Genomic DNA, 20575 nt, shown 5'->3' with positions numbered 1-20575 from the left:
GTGGAATGCAAATAACCTATTGGGGTTCAATCTTAGTGAAATCGTTGTATTAGGGGCGGAATGAAACACCGGGCTGGGTACGCTATTCTTAACTTCAGAGATATCATTATGTTCATTGTATGTGATATAAGGTGAGGTGAGGGTTAAGTTGATTAGCCATTCGGGTTCTTTAAAATCTGATAGCGGTATCTGCCTATACACTTTGTCTTTGAAGTGTAGGATGTATAAGGTGTCTTCCTCAGGCTGATCGAATCCCTCTAGGTCCTTGAGTGTGAGTTTGGGTAGATGATCGGCTATTGCTGCCCGCCTATACACATTGTCTTTCAAGTGTAGGACGTACGAGGTGTCTTCCTCACCAGGCTGATCGAATCCCTCCGTGTCCCCTAGGTGGTTAAAGCGTGGTGTTGGGGTGATGACTGGTCATTGCTATAATACTATTACGATATAATTTCCAACTGGTTTTCTGATAATAGTTCAGGGGTTAACTTCACCCCATGAAGTGTATGTTGTCAGGTAGGAAGATCTTGGTTAGTGATATAGTGTTTTCCACGATCGCGGTGACACCCTGCAGACTGGTGTTGGAGCCGACACCCACCCATACGTAAACTGTGCAAGCGTGATACTGGTGTCGTTTCACCCACCCAAGTTTGATCCCCTTCACGATCTCGACATCATTCCCGATGGTTCCCCTAGGTAGACTTTGATGATCAGTGTTGAGTTAAGCGGTAGACTCTCTAGTATCCTGACCACGCCTTCAAATTCAGACACCAACTGCAATGTCACGTTTTGCATGCCCGCTTTACTCGATAGCATGTGGGCTGCCATACTGGCGACTGGGCTGATGACTCACGCTTCGTCTCTGAGTCGGGGCGTAAGCCACGAGCAGGGTTCCGTTGTTAGCGACTTTGTTTAGGTGGTTGTCTTTGTTATCCGTGAACACGTAGGGGAGCCGAGCCTAATATTGAGAAACCAGTCGTCTTTATCTGGTATCAACACCCACTTGTCATCTTCGGTGAAGGCGAGCATATATGGCTTTGTTTGGGCGACGGTAGTGCTCTCAACATCGTCTAAGTCGAACAGTTTGCCCCGAGCGATGGGTATATTATCAATTATCATTACCGGTGGTGACTAGGGTGTACTTAGTGTTGACTACCGCTCTTGAGGTATCTACTATATCACCTAGGGCTCCCACGGAGGACTTCAGCAGCGTTTGTAAATGTTGTTTTCAGTTGCAAAGGCGTACAATTTACCATCTACTCGGGGCGTCGAAGCAGCGTGTGTCCCAGTCGGAGATCCCCACATTGGCGCATTTTTTCACCCGGGCCCTTGTGCGCTGGTCATTTTATGTGAAGCGTTAAGCTGAGGTATCCTATATTCACGGGATTATGATTTATATCTAACACCGATATTATCAGCTCAGGTATGTTGCCCTGAGTCAACCTCTTATACTGCAGCGGTGAAAGCGACTTCGGTTCTACCGTCGTTGTATTTCTCCGTTTTCACCGGCACGGCTCTCAGTATAGTGGAAGGGTGACCCCTTGAATGTTATGCGTTGTGCTCACCTGACCTAGATGAATGTACAGCTCGATGCGGTACTAGGTCGGGTAACCGATGCCTGTGGCGGTTGTTGTTGGTTTTATCTCGTCAGGTGACATACCGAGTGTCTTCGCCAATGGCGGGCCGAGCCTCAAGGAGTTTCTTCCGTTGTTGATTAACACCACTGTGCCGTTTGAGTCGTTCATCTTGAGTTCGGCTCCCAGGGGTTTGAAGACCTCATCGGCTTAGCGAGCACTGCGCTGTAGTAGCCGTCAGTTATCTGGCTGCGAGTTCCACTAACGAACAGCTTATTGTTGCTGGCGTTGATGTTAGTCCATTCGCGGTAGGTAGGTGATATCGCAGAGTCGCGACTTCGAGTTGACGGACGTATTATTATCGATCGCGTCGTCAGCTGAACTGCCTCACCGCTCGTTATTCCTGGAAGTGTTATGTACATGTTAGAGTATATATGCTCATTATATAATAGTTTTAAAATGTATTCCCAAGGAGGAGCATCCTCGCAAAGGAGTGTCTTACTCCCCTGGAGTGTTTTACCCTAAACTGGACATAGATTTCTCACCCATGAAGATCGCGGTTGCTGATGGGATGTATTTCAGCCCAGCTTTTAGATGTGTTCAGCCTGTATAAATTTTCGGTGACTAGCGCTAAGGTAGTTCATGCTTGGTTCAACAACCCGATGCAGTTCTGGCAGAATCAACTCAACCGCCGTGTGGTGCTTCTAGCGGGGTGTGGTGTGACATTGACCGACGACTTTCGGCGTGGACGCTGAGTCAGTCTGTGTTCAAGTTCCGCGTGTACTACCAGGTCAGGCGTATCCTTAAAGAAATCAGCGTCCCGCTCCCACAGGACAATGCATGGAACCCATTAAACAACAAGTGCGATAGGCGAGCCTCTGAACGTATTTACAGCAATCGAACTAAACCGAAGGCGGATTGGCGTTTGCGGGGCGAACCACGGGTTGGGTATCCCCATCGTTCACCAAATGCCCCTTGTGGAAGCCAGCAAACTGCTGGTGAAAGATTGGGGATACAAGTCGTATCATCTCTTCACAACCAACGAGTGGGATGACCGTTACATGGCTTTCAATGCCAACAAAATTACAGAGTCTGGAGGTTTGATCAGGGAGGGCAGCGGATGACTGGAAAAAGTTTATGTTGGACGCGTCGAAAGGGTTTACTCGTGCGGCACTGAGCGGCTTAAGCGACTTCGATTGAGCGTCGCGTGTGGGCGGTGTTGGGGTGCGCCAGGCATAAGCAGCGTTCCAGTATTATCGGTAAAGGGGACTGCTACGGCGGCTCAGAAACAGTTAAGTTGTCAGCGTGAGGATGCTATCAATGCTCCAGTTGATCTCGAGTGCCATCAAAGCGCTACCAAGGCGTGTTGGAATATGCCAGGTCGAAAGTCGACTCGTGTTCGGCGTGGGGTTGTACATGGCTCGAGTGATATGCAACTGAGAGTAAAAAAGTGGTGGGCTACAACAACGAAATAGTTGTAGCCCGCGGCGGGATAAAAGTTGGCGTCAACCTCGATGTCAAGCGTCCCCGTCCCACCACCCACGACCCGGTGAAAGCGGGTATAGTGGCGCCACCCGGGCCTAGGGTTCAACCAAGCCCCCTGTGGGGGTGGCCCCACACCTGCAGCCTCAATCAGCAGCACATCGATCGTAAAACAGCCCTGGTGGTTGGTGGGGTAGCTTTGGGGCTTATTTGGTTAAAATTTCTTAGCGCTTCGTACACCAAACCCACCATGGCGACAATGGCTGCCCACAGGTTTTGACTAAGCCCGCGTGGCAGTTTTAGCCAGAGCACCCAGCAGCCACGAGGCGATGCTACCCAGGATGCGGGTAGGGCCCGGCAGCCTTACCAGCCAGTTTAGCCAGGGCCTCCCGAGTTTTTATCCACTCTTTGACACCACCTGTGGGTGCAGGAAGTGGGGGTACCCCACCGCCGCCCGGCGGCGTGGGGCTACCCTGTCAATGACACCACCAGGGTTGATATGATGAAGCCCAATGCAGTCAGAATGCTGGCGATGGTGATGCCTTGCTCGGAACAGGATCGAATCCTGTCAGCTAAGCGTGGTGTCTTCATTTAGGACTCGATCGATGGTTTCCGTACTCTACTGATCTGTGATCGGGGGGCTTCCGGTTAGAGAGGCGGATTCCAACGAGTCCGTCTCTCGTCTTCAAGTTTTTATTCTCTCCTCGATCTGACGTTTCATATCACCATCGCCCGGTGAGTTTTATTTTCATGGCGATGTGCTCATCGATTTCATTAAGTTTCCCCATGTTGTTCCACGAGTTCTCGGCGTACATGTTTCAAGGCTTCGTCTAGGCCTCGCCAGTTCCCTCAGGGGAAATTCGAGACCGGCAAGGAGTTTGTCATGAGTGCGTGGTCAATATTTCGATACTGTCCGGCGTTTCTTTAGCATCCCCAGTATTGGCCCTGGCTGCTTGCAGATCTTGGGCGACCCGGGGAAGCTTTGGCGTAGCGCCGCCGTAATCTATGAAGCCTAGTTCATCGCGGATCAGCTGACCCCATGGCGACTGGTGAGTGTTGACAAAACAGCGGCTTCCGTCGCTTATTATGAGATCGATCCCGGGTGAGCCTTCAATGCATGGCGTGCCCTTCTTATCGACTGTAAACTTGGAATAGTCCCTTCCCAGCGGCTTGATGTTGTCTCTATTTTCAACTGCGTTGTAATAATCGTTGACAGCTGGCTGTATAAGTTCAGTACTTAAGGGGTAGTGAATGAGGTGTCATCCTCGAATGCCTGGGCACTATCATCCCACATATCATCCATAGGTATGTACTCTGCCATTATTTAGTATTAAAATATATTTCATTTATATAACAGTATGCGGTAGAAAACTAGATCCTTTCAGAAGATCAAAGAGAGCCTCTAGGAAGCCAGAGCCGTCGCCAGTCGGTGACCATCACCAACAATCCCAGCAAGATAGACCAGAATCAAACTCTGCTGGTTAGATTCCCCAAACCTTGGCGAGAATGACCTCATTGTACCAGGCGCGGTTCGACTGGCGTTCAACCTCCGTTGACCTCCACCAGCGACAAGCGTGAGCTAGTGCGGAGCGTGGAAGTCGAGCCATCATCAAGAAAACCACCATCAAGATCAGCGGTAGCGAGGTGCTGAGCATCGGCGACAGCGGCGTGTTTCACTGCTACGGGGATCTCTGGAAGCGAGGAGAGCGTGTCAATGGCGTGTACCAGGGTATCAGCAAATCAACCAGGTCGCGCATAGGGTATGCCTTCGCGCCAAGACCAGCTAGACAAGATCCGCGGACGGTGAAAAGGCCATCGCTCAAAGCGTCACGGGAACGGTTCTGCGTGCGCTTCGACCGAGTTGCTCCGCGGGACGCAGCGCCCGTTTTACCAGGCAGCTGGGTGATAGGCTTGAAATACGAGCTAGCGTTTGCGACTACAGCAAAGTAGTGCGTCGCCCGAGCGGCGATGATGAGGCCAGTTACGCCATAGACAACATCTCTCTGGAGTTCGACATGGTCACTAGCCCAGAGCTGGCCAGGCAGGTTGAAGCCAGTACTCTGGGAAGATGGCCATCCAATGCGACCGCATACTGAGGCATAGATCAGTCGTGCGAGATAAAGCGACACTGTGTGGAATATCAACCTGAGCGTGCGGTAGCGATCGATGAAAGGCATCCTGGTGTCGTCCCGTGGAGGATTACGAGCCGTTCGAGGGACAGCGAGAAGTTTTCAACCCGAGATTGAAAAGGTGGAAGTGACCATCGCGTGCCCAACCAGCTGTTCAGTCATGGTATGAGGCCATACCAGCAGTGGGATGAGATAAAAAGCTACCGAGCAAACTCCCACCACGTAACCAAAGACCTGGACCTATCCTCCGTGAAGATCGGTGAATACCTGACCACCAAAGTAGCCCTATGGTTGGACATGCGATCCACGGATGGCGATAAACTACGGTAGCGGCGTCGCATAGACAATGGCAGCGAGGGGATTACTATCCAGATTACCAAGAAGGCTCAACCTGCTGGTAAGTTGAAATTATATCTATGCGTTATTATGGATGGCGCAACTTAATATAGACAATGGGAGATTTCGTGCAAGCCATCTACTGATTTGCCTGCCCGGCGAAGCCATCACTGCCTGCCAGCAAGCTATTGCTACCCGCGACCCACACTGCGCCATAGTGTGCGGGCAGACGGGCGCAATGGGAAGACCGTTTTCGTGTTGGATATGTTGGAGGGTACTACAGGGATGTGTTTGATAACATCGTTATCATGTGCCCTACTCTGAGCATGAATAAAGCGTACACGGAAAGACCTTGGGTGATGCCGGACCGGACGTACACAAAGTCGACCGGGGAACACGCCTACAGGACTGGTTGAAAGCTCTTCACGAGAAATTTAAAGGGGAGTCTACACTGTTCATACTGGGCGACTGCAGCTAATCGTGAGATAACAAAAAAGAGACATGCTATCGTACCTGGCCTTCTCCGGCCCGACGCGCAAATCACAGCGTCTGGGTACTAGCAGAAGTTCAACTTCGGTGTTGAAAGACCTCAGGGAGCAGGCGATGGGTGGCCTTATTTCACTGCAAGGACAGGGATTCGTTCGAGAGTGTTTGAGAAACGATGTGATGAGCAAATTAGAGCGAGGAGCGGGTGAAGAAACAGCTCGCTGAAACTAAACATGCTAAGCTCGTGCTCAAGACCGACCAACCAGTAGCATATAGGGTGTTTAGCTTAGCAAATGCTAGCAATGCTTAGCAATGCTTAGCAAAGCTTAGCAAAGCTTAGCAAATGCTTAGTATAATGCTTAGCATTTAGTTATAGCTATGGTATTTGAAGTGTTCGTAGGTGTGCAACTTAACCTTCATTTCCTGTGTTTTGCCTGCATCGGGTATTATATAGTTAAAACTAAATCTTACTTGTTATATTATAAGATGGAGTGTGAGGAATTGCTCGAACAATTGTTGGTACCCCAATCACCACAGGTGGATGATGACAAGCGAGAGAAACTGGTGGCGTTGGCTGTTGGTGGCAAAGCCAAACATTACTTTGGGAAGTACACTCCAGATAAAATTCACAAAATGTCAGCCCGAAGAAATCGATAAGCTGTGCGCTAGATCACGAGTCGGCTCGGGCAGAGATGACAAAGACAATAGGATCGGCTATGACCCAGATATACACTGGTATTGCGTCATACTTCCTTCCCATTCCCCAGGCGTCGACTTTACCTGTGGGAAGACCTCGAGAAAGACCCTTTTATCGAACCGCGCCTTGAGCTCTATTAGCTGCGAGCTGTACCACAAATATGGTATGTTGTTAGCCCGGTGGCGGCGGCAATTATTACGACAAAGCATTGTCAATTTGAGAGGAAAAATAATAATAATAGTATAGATGGATGCACAGGAGACACACCACCTGGAGGAAACCCACCTGGAGGAACCCTCCACAACTGGAGGAGACCCACAACTGGCGGAAACCCCAAAGTTGGAAACAGTAACCAGGCAGAAGAATCCTAAGAGAGTAGCTGCGGTAAAAGCGGTGGTGTAACCAACATAAAATTATCAGGGTGACTCACCGGGCGTCTCTTGTTAGTTGTATGCGTAACTGCTGCGTGGCTATCTCGTGGTTATATAAGCGACACAGGGAATCCCAGGGAAACCCACACAGGAATCCTAAGGATTCGGGGAGAAACCCTCTCCCCAATTAGAGGTCGACCCCATATCATGTTATAATTTAATATTTTTATATCATATACATAATGTCTGAGGGAAAGCGTTAGTCAGCGGCGCATACCACGCCACAGTGGTCGCCAGTCTAGCCGTAGGATGCATTTCGGTTGACCAAAATGGTGCTTAAACAACCAACTATCAAGCTAGATTTCAACCTGCAGGATATGGGTATGCTCATAATGAACCTTGGTATGGCGATGGCTACAAAAGACATCCTAGTAAAACAAGGGATACTACCTGAAAATATTATGAAGTAAAGATAGGATGGCCACGATAGCTATGATGGTCGATTGGGGCGTTAGTGAATGCCCTGGCATTTTCGGGGAGTAATTTCCTCTTCTCGAAACTCTACGAGAGTCACCGCGGCTGAAATACAGGAAGAAAGAAAAGCGGCATAATCACAAGCTATTGAGAAATTACAGGCTGCCCAATCGATGCGGCTAAAAACGCCTCCAGAGGATCGATTACATTAACGAACAACTCAGGCGTGAAAACCATGCCGTTCAAACATTCCGCGATGTTGTGGCCTTGGCGAAAGAATACTACTTATTAACTGGTAAGCGGTTGCAACCACTCAATAAACCCACACTCGCTCAGTACTACACACCATCCAAGGGGCAAATGGACCGTGAACTGGGCTTCATAAGCTGGGTATAGCAGCGACTGCGTTGGTTCTTGAAACAATTAGACTAAATACCCATATAAGTATGCTAAACATGAGACCTGCTCCATACCGATCGCGAATACATACTTATGGGGAAGACCGAGGCCTGTGGTAGGAAATGCAGGACTCAGGGGTACTGTTGTTTCCACATGGGAAGCCCTAACTACGTGTGTTCTGTGTGCGGTATAGGGGTTAAAGGGCACTACTGTCTATGTAAAGCTCGCGGGGCGAGCGTAGTCAGACATCACCTCATCTACGAGAATAAAAGGCCTACATAAAAGAGCGTGGCGACTTCTCAAGATAGCAGTGTAAAGGCTACAGTGTCCCAATTAGAGATTATACACACCTACATTATAGCTATGTTTGTGGAAATTGAGCCCAGGGAAGGTTGCCTGAGCAGCTGGCAGATGGATGTGGGGAAAAGTATAGATATTAGTGTCCTCAAACCCATGATTATTAGGGAACTATATAAGGGGTGCTCGTTTACAATCATTGTAAAAGTAGGGTTTGATGTGCCATGGGCTGGGCACACTTGGAATTACTTTGATGGTGGGCGAGTAGATGTGCATGGGGATATAGATATACTTGTTGGGGACTTCGTTGCAAGTAATACAAAACACCCTACTATGCTGCGCATATTCGGGTGGGTTGAGGGAATAATCGATAAGGTGTATCTTGATTTTTTACCTTTACGGTGGGCCAATTAGACATTGGTTCTCTTAGGTGTTAATGCGCAACTATGACCACTGTTGGTGAACTCAAAGCAAATCGCCAGGCAGAGGGTGTAATTGGGTATTCTCGAATGCCCAAACCAGCATTGTTGAAATTACTAGGTTTAGAAGCCCCTCCTACGGTAAAACAATTAAAAGCTCAAGCAAAACAGCTTGGATTCACGGGTTATTCAAACCTGGGGAGAGCGGGTTAATCGCATTGTTATCACATGCCCCGTAGCAAAACCTCCCACTGTAAAACAATTGAAAGTTCAGGCGCGTGATTTGGGGTTAGGGGATATTCCCGAATGAGAAAGCCACAGCTTGTAGAACTGTTACGGCAGAATAGAGCTGTCGACCTACAGTTCGATGCGCACTGGCGTGCTGTAGGCAACTATTTGAGAGGCTGGCGTATGCATGTTGATAGGAACATAGATATCGCAGATATCAAACCTCTGATAGCTGATAAGGTCAACCAGGAACTAACCAGTCTAGGAAGTATCAAATTTCAAATCACAGTTAAAATGTCACTCGATAAGCAGGTGGGGGAGGTGTCACTGAGTGCGTTCAGCCTTACTTCGGGGGTAAACAAGAGGTCGTGACCCATATAGAGACCATTGACGCATCAATCGATACTAGTTTTCAGCAGATAAGAGAATACCTAGAGCGCTACACACACTTGGGGTCGGGTGGACTGTAGATAAAATCGATAATGTCTATCTAGACATAGCTAACTACGATGCCGTTCAGGCGGGTCATACCTAGACTTGCCTCCCTACTATAGGAAAAAACATGCCATAGTCAGCGTCAGGAATAGAGGAGGCGATTGCTTGAGGTTAGCTATCAGGTCAGCCTTGTTTCCAGCTGACACTAATTCGAACAGGCCTTCTAGTTATCCCCAAGGCGATGGGCTCAACTGGGATGGTATAGATGAACCCACCCCATATCCCAGATAACTAAAATAGAAAAACAGAATAATCTAGCTATAAATGTCTTTGGGCACGAAGGTAACACAACAATAGTGCACAGGGTCAGCCCAGTGGGGGAAACCCCAGGGGGGAACCCCCTCGTGTTATCAATATATTCATGATCCAGCGAGGTGACAAGTACCACTACGCTTGGATAAAACACTTTAGCAGGCTGTTGTATGACCAATCGGCACACAGAGAAAAGACCCACTTCTGCGAGCGGTGCCTACATGGCTTCACCACGAGCTGATTTATTAGAATCCCACGGGAGGATTGTCAAGGTGTGGGGCAGGCGGCTATCTGAGTCGACATGCCTAAGGAAGGTGACAATATCCTAAAATTCGGTAACCACAAGAACCAAATGTCTGTGCCTTATATCATATCGCCGACTTTGAAGCCTTGGTTAAACCAGTTGTTGGGGATACCCCCACAGGTTGAGGGCTCCCACAGGTGAGAGCTTCACCCACAAAACACAAGAGCATGAAGCCTGTGGGTTTGGATACATTGTAGTCCGTTGTGATGGGGAAGCGAAAGCTCCGTAGTGTATAGGGGCCCTGGCGGCTGAAAGGTTTCTAAAGTGTTTGCAGGAGGAAGAAAAATTATTAGGAATGCACTGTATGAAAGAGTGGCTCCAATGCGTATGACCCGAGCCGACAGGCTAGCTCACGCCTGTAGCACTAACTGTCGCGTGTGTGACTCACCACTGAATGGTGATTCGGTGAGAGATCACTGCCACGTAACCGGTAAAATAGAAGCGGCTCACAGCTGCGTGTAACCTCAAGCTTAGAATCAACCCTAAGACAATAAACATCCCGTTGTCTTTCACAACTTGAGAGAGTACGACTCTCACTTAATCATGCAGGCCATCGCGAAAATCGATGGTAATATAGCGTGCATTCCCAACAACATGGAGAGATACATCTCCTTCAGCTTAAGCGGCCTTAGGTTCATAGATTCAGTACAATTTCTATTGTCTTCATTAGACAGTCTGGTCAAGGATAGCGATACCTTCCCTATCACCGACCGATACACAGATGCGAGACTAGACCCTGCTTATGAGGGAAGGGTGTGTACCCCTATGAGTACATGGATAGTTGGGTCAAGTTAGCGAGACCAGACTACCCCCATCAGAGAATTTTACAGCAATCTGACCGACTCGGAAATATCCCAAGGCGATTACTCACACGCGATTAATGTATGGAATAAACTGGGTTGTAAGAACCTGGGGGATTATCACGACCTGTACTTGAGGACAGATGTACTGCTGTTAGCCGGCGTGTTTGAGGCGTTTAGGCGGACATGTTTCAAGCAGTATAAACTTCGACCCGCGTGGTATTACACCAGCCCCCAGGTCTGTCGTGGGATGCCTTGCTTAAAAGACCGGAGTTAAGTTGGAATTGCTTACAGATTATGACATGCACCTATTCATTGAGAAAGGCTTGCGAGGTGGGATCTCCATGGCAACCAAGCGTCTGTGAAAGCAAATAATCAATACGTTAAGGGCTATGACCCTAGCAAGCCAACCAATCACATTCTCTACCTCGGCGCCAACAACCTGTGCGGCTGGGCTATGAGCCAGTATCTACCCCAGGGGGTTGAATGGGCGTCAAAGGAGGTCGATGTTATGAGCATCGCACCAGATTCGAATAAAGGTTATATCCTCGAGGTTGACTTGGAATACCCCAAGGCATTACACACATCACACAACAGCTACCCCTGGCCCCGAGCGTATGAGGGTTAACTTGAACTGGATGTCTGAGTACCAACATAACTTGTTAGGTGGAAGTGTGACAGGCGTTGAAAAACTTCGTGCCCAACTTAATGAATAAGACCAAGTACATCGTTCACTATCGCAACCTACAGCTGTACCTGTCGTTGGGTATGAGGCTGACCAAAATACACAGGGTGCTCGTGTTCACCCAGAGCCCCTGGATGGAACCCTACATCAGAATGAACACAGACCTCCGAAAGCTTGCCACCAGTGACTTTGAGAAAATCTCTACAAGCTCATGAACAACTTCGGTGTTTGGTAAGACTATGGAGAACCTGAGAAAGCAGCGTGACCGTGAAGCTGGTTCGGTCGAATGAGGAAGACAAGCTCAGGAGACTGATAGCCAGTCCGGCATTCAACCGTAGCAAAATATTCACCGATGACCTAGTTGCCCTACACATGAAGAAAAGCCACATAAAATTCAACCGGCCTGTTTACGTGGGGATGAGCATCCTCGATTTATCAAACACCTGATGTGCGACTTTTACTACAGCGAGCTCAAGAAACAGTACGGCGACAGGTGTGAAGTTCTGTACACTGACCACGGATTCCCTGCTGATGGAGATTCGAACCGAGGGCGTGTGCGTTGACATGAAAAAACACCTCGATTTGTATGACACCAGCGACTACCCCCTAAGGGCCATGCCCATACACAATACGGTAAATAAAAAGGTCCTAGGTAAGATGAAGGGCGAGTGTGCTGGCACGCCCATAGCCGAGTACATAGGGTTGAGGCCTAAGATGTACTCCATACTGAAGGCCGACAATGGTGAAATCCGGAAGGCTAAGGGTGTTAAGAAGTATGTGGTGAAACAACACATCAAACACGCCAGATTCAAAGGAAGCCCTGTTCAAGACCCGTACCTTTAGGCATAAAATGAACACACTTAGAAGTGATGGGCATAAGATATACGGACTGACTATAAACAAGGCGTCCCTGTAAGCCTATGGACACTAAGCGTTGGATAGCTATTGATGGGATAAACACGTGCAGCGTATGGGCATGAGAAAATTGAACCAAGACATGTCCGCGAAACCAGAGAAAGTTTGAGGCTATTTACTACAGCCAGCGTGGGTACTGGAAAGGAGCTAGTGCTGTAGATAAGCTAGCTAAAATGGCGAGTACCCGGAGGAGGCCAAAGCGTGGCTTGAAAAACAAGCCCTGTGGCAGATCTATTTACCGGCACCGCGCTCGTGCCTAGAAGGAGGTTCGGTATTAACATACCTAATAAGCGTTCACCAGGCAGACCTACTGTTCCTACCCGACAAGAGGTACAAGTATGCCTTAACCGTAGTGGGCGTAGCCAGTCGCTACAAGGAAGCGAACCCTTGACCGCGAAGATTCGGCCCAGGTAGCCAGAGGATTGAGCATATACAAAGCGCCAGTCGCTGGCGTGGCCAACAGAGCTGCAAGTTGACCCGGACGGGGAGTTCATGGGTGCCGTGTCACAACTGCTAGCCAAACCACGATACAAAGGTCAGGCGTGGCGCGGCTGGAGCCCATCGCAGCCAAGCCATAGTTGAGAGATTTAATAGGACTTTGGCTGGCGATTATTCGGCCATCAGTATGCGAGGAGATGGTAACCCCGGAAAGCGATCGACTGAATGGGTGTGAGGTTACCCAAAGGTGGTGTCGGCAATCAACCATGAAGTCACCGGCTCACTGATAAGAAACCGGCAGGCGCTATCAAACTAAAATCAATAGTTGCAGAGTCGGCTGCTCCATTGCGTGGGAAGGAGAAACAGATACCAGATAGGGCCCTAGTGAGGTATCTATACCAGCCCGGGGAACACGAGGGTGATAGCCCGTGGCGAGCCACCGATCCTATATGGTCAGTCAAAACTTACAACATAGATAAAGTGGACATCAAAGCAGACGAGCCTAACTTGTACTACTTGAGGGATGGGCCAGGTAGGGGGTTTGTGAGAGAAGAATTATTGATCGTACCGTACGGTACAGTGTTACCTCCAGCATAGCGGTGTCCCATTACTCCAGCCATGCCCCGGTGGCGCGGCTAGGAGGTGCGTTCGCATCCCCCAACTTTTGTAGTAGGGGTAATGGTAGCAAGAGCTAAGGGTCCGACCAAAGCCTTACTTGTGAAATAAGGCTTTGCAGAGGCTTTGGTTGAAAGTGATCCAGAACCGCTATCGGCCCAAACTTTTTCATAGTAGGGGAAATGGTAGCAAGAGCTAAGGGCCCGACAAAAGCCTTATTTACCAAATAAGGCTTTGCAGAGGCTTTTGTTGAAAGTGATCCAGAACCCCCATTGTATATACCCCATCACAAGTGAAAACATGTACATTCCTGTAACATAAAACACACCGGTGCAATAACAGGGTATTTATACAGTCTGTTTCCAAATGAAAATTGATCAAACACGTGCAGGAAGACTGTTTTACTTTATTGAAGGACACTTGTTTATCTGATATAGAAACGCTTAATTACTCGAGAGGGACACTTGTTTACCTCATAAAGTAACGCTTAATTACCCGAGAGGGCCACTTGTTTACCTGACACAGAAACGCTTAATTATCCGAGAGGGACACTTGTTTACCTGATACAGGAACGCGTGTTTACCTGATACAGGAACGCTTGTTTACCTGATACAGGAGCCCGGAATATTCCGGAGTACGGATTGTAACCTCCTCCATTGTTGTTCTTCACGTCATCAAATCTGATGGTGCTTGTAGTAGCACATGTTCTTGAAGTGCTTAAGTACGCCGTGAATGAGATCCCCGGGTCTGGAATGATTAACTTGCACCTTTGAAATACGGACAGAAGGAAGGGGGTGTTATAAATGACAATTAATCATGCAGTCCAGGAATGTCTGTTTCGTGTATAGGGTCAAAAGTTGAGGCCAAAGAAAAGAGCCTCGAATCATGCGACACGGAGTTAGTTGTTGAACGCCGCTCTCAGTAACATTCCAGCTCTCAGACGGCCTGTCCGTAAATAGTCTGTAAATATGTGAGGGTGGACCCGACAATCCAGTGATTGGCATCATGAGCACCAACCTACGTAATTTGGATAACTGGACCAATTCTAATCCGGATCTTTGAGGACTGGCAGATGAAAGCGCCGAGGTCTGAACCTTTGTGTTTTTGAGAATAATGGTTAAACATCATTCTCGGAGAAATCGGATTGGCTGTATGTAACATATCACCATCCATACCTGTGTGTTTGGTGAGTAGAGCTAACTCATTGGTGATGTTTTGTATCTGTTTCTGCACGACAGCCTCCAGGTCCACAACATGTCTCGCCAGGCCCTCTAGCGTCAAGTCGTTGTCGGGAGCAATGAGCCCATTCACGGAGACCACCCCCAACACCAGGAGACACACAGTTCCCAGGACCATGTCTCTGTCATACGCCAGACAATATGGTTGGTACTGCGTGAGACTGTTGAGATTACATAATGTTTCATGGGAATTGTCATGTGTCCCTAGATAAATTCATTATACAAAGGTCCGTTATCGACACTTACAGGAGATCGTCTCTTTACATTCATTCACTGCGCAGTTAGATTCAATCAAATCTGCAGTGAATTCCGTACAATTACATAAATGTTAATTTTAACACTAAATCCGGCTCTGAGCATGTGAAGGGTTAGACTAACGCTTAGTCCCTGAATATATATAATTTTGATAGTAACAAATAAACCCATTTAAAAGGAGCCCGAGTGAGCAGGAGCCCCAGGTTTTAGCGTTGCAGGGAGGGCTGGGCATTAGTGAAAATAATGGGGTTCAGGGAATGTGAGACAGACTAGTGGGTGTGTCCCAAACTTTTTACCATAGGTGGGAAGGGATGGGTAATGTAAGCACTAAGATAACGCTTAGCCTCTGAATGTATATAATTTTGATAGAAACAAACAACTACTTGTACAGTGAGAGATGTGAGATACTCGAATTTGATTGGACAATCAATAAAATTAGACACTATCAATTCTGGATTGAAAATGCATCTGATTTCATGACCGCTTCCCTGCGCACGTATACATCACTGCCGCACTACTTCCGCTTGGCCACCAACATGGCTAATATCAACACAACAGACGTGATTGAAATGCTTATAAAACATCTATTAAACTCGAAAAATACAATTATATGATGTTTTCCTCCACAGTTATTGGGGAACTTCACTATCACATTACCTTCTATTATAAAAATAGTCAAACTCAATCACAATGCACAGCCCCAAACATAAACAAACAATATCAAACTTATAAATCAGAAAGCCTTGTATAAATACATCCCTATCTTTATGTTCTAATACTCTTCGATCAACCGAACATAGCAAGCAATCTTAATCCCATTATTCTCCTGTCTGTCATATCACTGGCTTCCTCCCAATAATCCCCCATAGCTACTCTGTTTGTGTAACAATTGCCTTCTTGTGTAAACATCCTCCAACCTTGTACATCAACCTCATTAATTGTGCAAACATCAATCACTTACTGTTCAACTTTACTATGTATATATATACCTCATAATATATTAATGAAGTTGTATATCCATAGAACTCTCCTCGTTGCTCTCTCACGTGACTTCGTGACATCACTTTCACGTGCAACTCAACTCTGCTGCGTTAGCCAAACCTTTACCATATTTACCCAAAATAAATTAATTTATGTTCTAATTCTCTTCGATCAACCGAACATAAAATATTTATTTTGTATAACAAAAACACACGTTAAGGGTTATGTCTACCGCAGCTCGAAATTAAAAGAACGGGTATATGTGTTCAGACATTTTATTCTTACAATCCCAACAACGATGTTACACTCAACAGTTCTTTGACATTATCTTTGACGTAGCCGTCCTTTGCATTTTCAGAGGCCCAGCGGTCATGTCTTTTCAAAAGACGGTCTGGTACACCTGCACTAGCGGCAGTTGTGGCGCCACCAGAACGAAAACTATGCAGTCCTATTTTTCTTAATATCTTCCCCTATAACTTTGAATTTTTCAATAAATATTTCTCTGGCTCTAGAATATGAAATAGGTGCGTCTCCCCTCAGTGTGTGATATCCACGTTTTTTGCAAAAACTTAACTTTCTAAATAAGTATTTTTGTGAATGTTCGTCAATTCCAGCTTTCACTATGTAACGACGTAGCATAGTAACGACAGAGTTCGGATCCAGAAGCTGAAATCAAGACATGTTTACCATCTCTATATACATCAGTCTCGCTTTTTTCTATAAAAATGTGCATATACCCATCACAGAAAGTTCTATCTGACCTTCCCATACTAACAACCTCAGAAAATCTAAAAAAGCCTGCAAACGAAATAAGTGACATTACAAGAAACCTTAAGTCTAACAGCGAACAATCTGTTTTACCAAACTCAGAAACCAACCTTCTCAACATATCAGTATCCATCGCTTCTTTAGTTTGTACTGGTTCACTATAATGCCTCATATCTGCTTCTCTGATGTTCTTGATAAGATCATTCCGGCACGGATCTGTCAAACCCGCCATTCTGTGAGCCCAGCTTATACTATATATAGCTTCAACTACAGTCAGTGAATGTTTACCTCGTTGAATAAGAGAAGTAAGATACAACCCAACATGAAAAGAAGTTGCCGGTAAACTGCTCACTTCATCAAACGTTGATGCCCAGTTTTGCCATAAATTAAAGTATTATTTTATTGTTAAACTAGTTTTTAATGATGTTAGTTCCTGTATTTTAGCGGCAAGCCAACGGCCTTAAGTTACCGCTCTTCGTGGTAATTAGAGTTATCTCCCGTTGACCTAATTCTTGTCGTCCTAGCGTTTGAAATGGCGGCATACTTGATCCCACCCACCCTCCCAGTAGTATTATTGGTTTCGGTGTTCTTGATATGGATTCATTAATCTATGCTTACATTTCAGCACAGAACTGCATTGTTAATGTTGCCCATTGCACCCTACAAGGGTTACAATGTATTGTTTGTATGTCACCGCATGATGACTACCTGCATTTGTAATAAATCACTACGCATATATTCACACATAATGGGGGGAGTTTTTTCTTACTTTTCTAAGCCACCGCATGCTGGCAGGGAATAAGAACGTGTAATTACACTGGTTGCATTAAATATTCCCATCAGTTCAGTTTAGTTATTATTTCACAGTTCTAACGGAATGAGATTGGAATTAAAAGCTCCTTTGTATTTCTGAACGGTAGAAGTTGCTTTCGATTTACAGACTTTAGGAGGCATTTTCATTGACAGATTTAGTAAATCTTCAAGGACCAAAGATTCAAGCTTCTTCCATATGCCAGCGGAAAACAAATCTGCAAAGTTGTCAATCCAGAAAACTTGTTCCTCTTCATTATACCAACTTCTAAATGTCACGTAAAGAAGTTCTAGTATCCTCGCGTAGGGTGTTCTCGAGCCCCTAAGACAAACAATGACAATCATGAGAAACGCTTTGGGATATATCAATAATATACTGAACATCATTGAAAACGCACCATTTACAAAAGTTCAGATTATTAAAAGCACTTGTAAGGAATTGATATTTTTTGAGTGGATAATAAAAGATGGACGATTGACAAAAACAACACAGAAAAGACGCTCATTCATTGAAATGTTCCACAGTCAGAACACACCTGGGGTCAAATCGAAAGGTCAATATTGGTGTGACCGCCATTTGCATTGATACATGCAGTTCAACGTCTCCTCATTGAGTCAATAAGCGTCCGAAAAGAGTTCTTGAAGATGGCATTCCACTTCTGCAGTAGTGCAGCCTCAAGTTCCCGGATGTTTCGCATCTGTTGTCGCCGTGAAAGACTTTGACCAATTTCGTCCCACAAGTGCTCGATACATCTGGCGACTGTGCTGGCCAATGAATAACCTGGATGTGTTGCTGGGCCAGATACTGCATGGAAACTCTTGTTATGTGTGCCCGTGCGTGTCCTGTTGAAAAGTATGGACATCTTGGTGGTGATTGAAGACAGATACAATGTGATTCTGAAAAATCTGCTCACAGTAATAAAGGGCATTAACTCTCCCTTGACAGACATGAAGGCAGTCCTGTGATTGGAATTTATTCCACCCCAGACCATGACACTCCCACCACCCAAAGGTCTGTCTGAACCATACATTCATCAGCATAACGTTCACCACGTCTACGCCAAACACGTAATAGGCCGTCAGCATTACGTAGATGAAGACGCGACTCGTCAGCGACTTCCACACCATGCCATTGTTGTAACCGTTACTGAAAATGCCTGCTAGCCCATTGTATACGTTCATTACGGTGTCTGTCAATCAGAATTGGTCCAACATAAGGACGCCGAGCATGGAGCCCTGTAGCGTGTAGACGGCGTCGCATGGAGTCAGCGCTGATGACCCCCACATCAACCTTGAACTAGTGCAGCAGTCCTGGCAGTCGGCAGTGTTCAATCACTGATATGGACAAGGTCAATATGGCGATCTTGATGGAGCGTCGTAACACGTTGTTGCCAAGGCCATTGAAGGTCACGGGTGCTGCCTGTCTACTGATGTCGTCTATGAAGCCTAACCATGGTGGAGTGGTCAAGTCCAAGTTGTCGAGCAATATCCCTGCTGCTGGTGCCAACCTGAATCATGCTTTGTGCACGTTCTCGTTCGTGAGGTGTTAGTGGGGTTACTTTCCGTTTTAACAAACTGACCACATTCCTAACAATGGTAAAAGCCGAATTCCTTCCTTGCAAAACCAAATCTTCGTTGATTATAGTCCGTTTGGCTCAAAATCGAACCAATGAAGTGCTATCTAACTCGGATGAAACGCTGATCATAATAAAACATCAGACCAATCCTGAGTTTCTTGAGCTGCAGAATTTATGTCCTGAAAATATAAAAAAGTTGTTTAACTATCATAAAATTTTTGACACAGTTCACTATTTGTTACGAGGGAGCAGTGCAAAGAGAGGAACAGCCAGTGTCGACAAAGCTAATGATTCATTTACCTGAGCTGTGCCGTATCCATCCTTTCTCGCACACCTGGCTGTCCCTTTCTCTGCAATCCTCCCACGTACCAAATAGTGAACTGTTAAACAACTTTGTTATTTTTCGAACATAAACTCTCAAAGAAACTCAGAGTTGGTCTGATGTTTTTATTATGATCAGTGTTTCCTTGAGTACTATATGTTTATCAGTTTTCGAGTTAGATCGCAATTCATCGGTCCGATTTCGAGCCAAACGGACTATAGAGAAAGGGATAGTTGTGTACCGGTTGGGAAAATCAAACGTTTTTGTACTTGAAAATTGTGTCATGGTCTCTGATTCATTACTTCCAGTTAATGTTTTGAATTCTGTCAACATGTAATGAACTCCTCCTCATGTCCTCAGACAATGTGTAATTATATACTAGCCACATACAGAAACTGTACATTGTCAAAATATTATCCCAGTTGATAAGTACCCTAACAATGTCAAAGGTACATATCAACTTTAATGGAGGGATCATGAGATCATAACAAGTCGGGAGAATTTCAATTGAAAAGTCAATCACAATGACGTCACGAGTCCACAAGCGGGACAGGGGTCAAACGATCATGTCACAAGCGCAATAACGGGTATGTCCACCATCGGCATTGAGAACAGCAGTGCATCGACGACGCATAGAGCCTATCAAACGTGCAAGGAAGGCTTGTGGGATGTAACGCCAGATTCTCTCAAGTTCTGTTGCAAGGTCAAGGACGTTATCTGGCAGATGAGGAAGACGGCGTAGACGTCGATCCATCCCGCCCCAAACATGCTCTATCGGGGAGAGATCCGGTGAATTTGCAGGCCAAGGCAGTAAGTAACGTTGTGGTGCGCAAGAAATCCATAGCAACCCTTGCCGTATGAGGGCGGGCATTGTCCTCTTGGAATGTTAACCCAGGGCCATGACGTTGCAGAAAAGGAATTGCCACAGGTCGAAGAATCTGATCCCTGTAGCCCACACCAGTTAAGTTGCCCTGAACAATCACCAAAGGAGTTCTTTGGCGTGCTGTTATTCCACCCCACATCATCACGGAACCACCACCAAAGCGATTCCTCTCCAAGACACAGGCCTGTGCATAACGTTCTCCCACACGTCTATAGGCACGTTGACGTCCATCACTATGGGAAATGTTAAACCTGGATTCATCTGTAAAAACAACATGGCGGGCCGTCGTGGTCTGATCCCGTGATGACGTAAACGTTGTTGAACTGTGTTGGGGTGGATACAGCAAAG

General features: G+C 46.5%; 1 protein-coding gene across 1 annotated transcript; it reads right to left on the bottom strand.

Moving 5' to 3' along the window:
* Nucleotides 1-1958: 1958 nt before the first annotated feature.
* Nucleotides 1959-14795, bottom strand: LOC124266118. The gene is made up of 4 exons (XM_046700930.1): nucleotides 14569-14795; nucleotides 14000-14140; nucleotides 13676-13703; nucleotides 1959-1974 (listed from the first exon to the last, which is right to left on the bottom strand). The coding sequence occupies exons 1-4, from the start codon at nucleotides 14747-14749 to the stop codon at nucleotides 1959-1961; spliced, it is 366 nt and encodes a 121-aa protein (XP_046556886.1). The 5' UTR covers nucleotides 14750-14795.
* Nucleotides 14796-20575: the final 5780 nt, after the last annotated feature.

This window comes from Haliotis rubra, unplaced genomic scaffold (genome assembly GCF_003918875.1).
Source record: "Haliotis rubra isolate DU_JTF1 unplaced genomic scaffold, ASM391887v1 Scf123, whole genome shotgun sequence".
Classification (NCBI taxonomy): Eukaryota; Metazoa; Mollusca; class Gastropoda; order Lepetellida; family Haliotidae; genus Haliotis; species Haliotis rubra.
The sequence above is the reverse complement of the archived record's forward strand: the minus strand, read 5'-3'. Positions and strand labels throughout refer to the sequence as shown.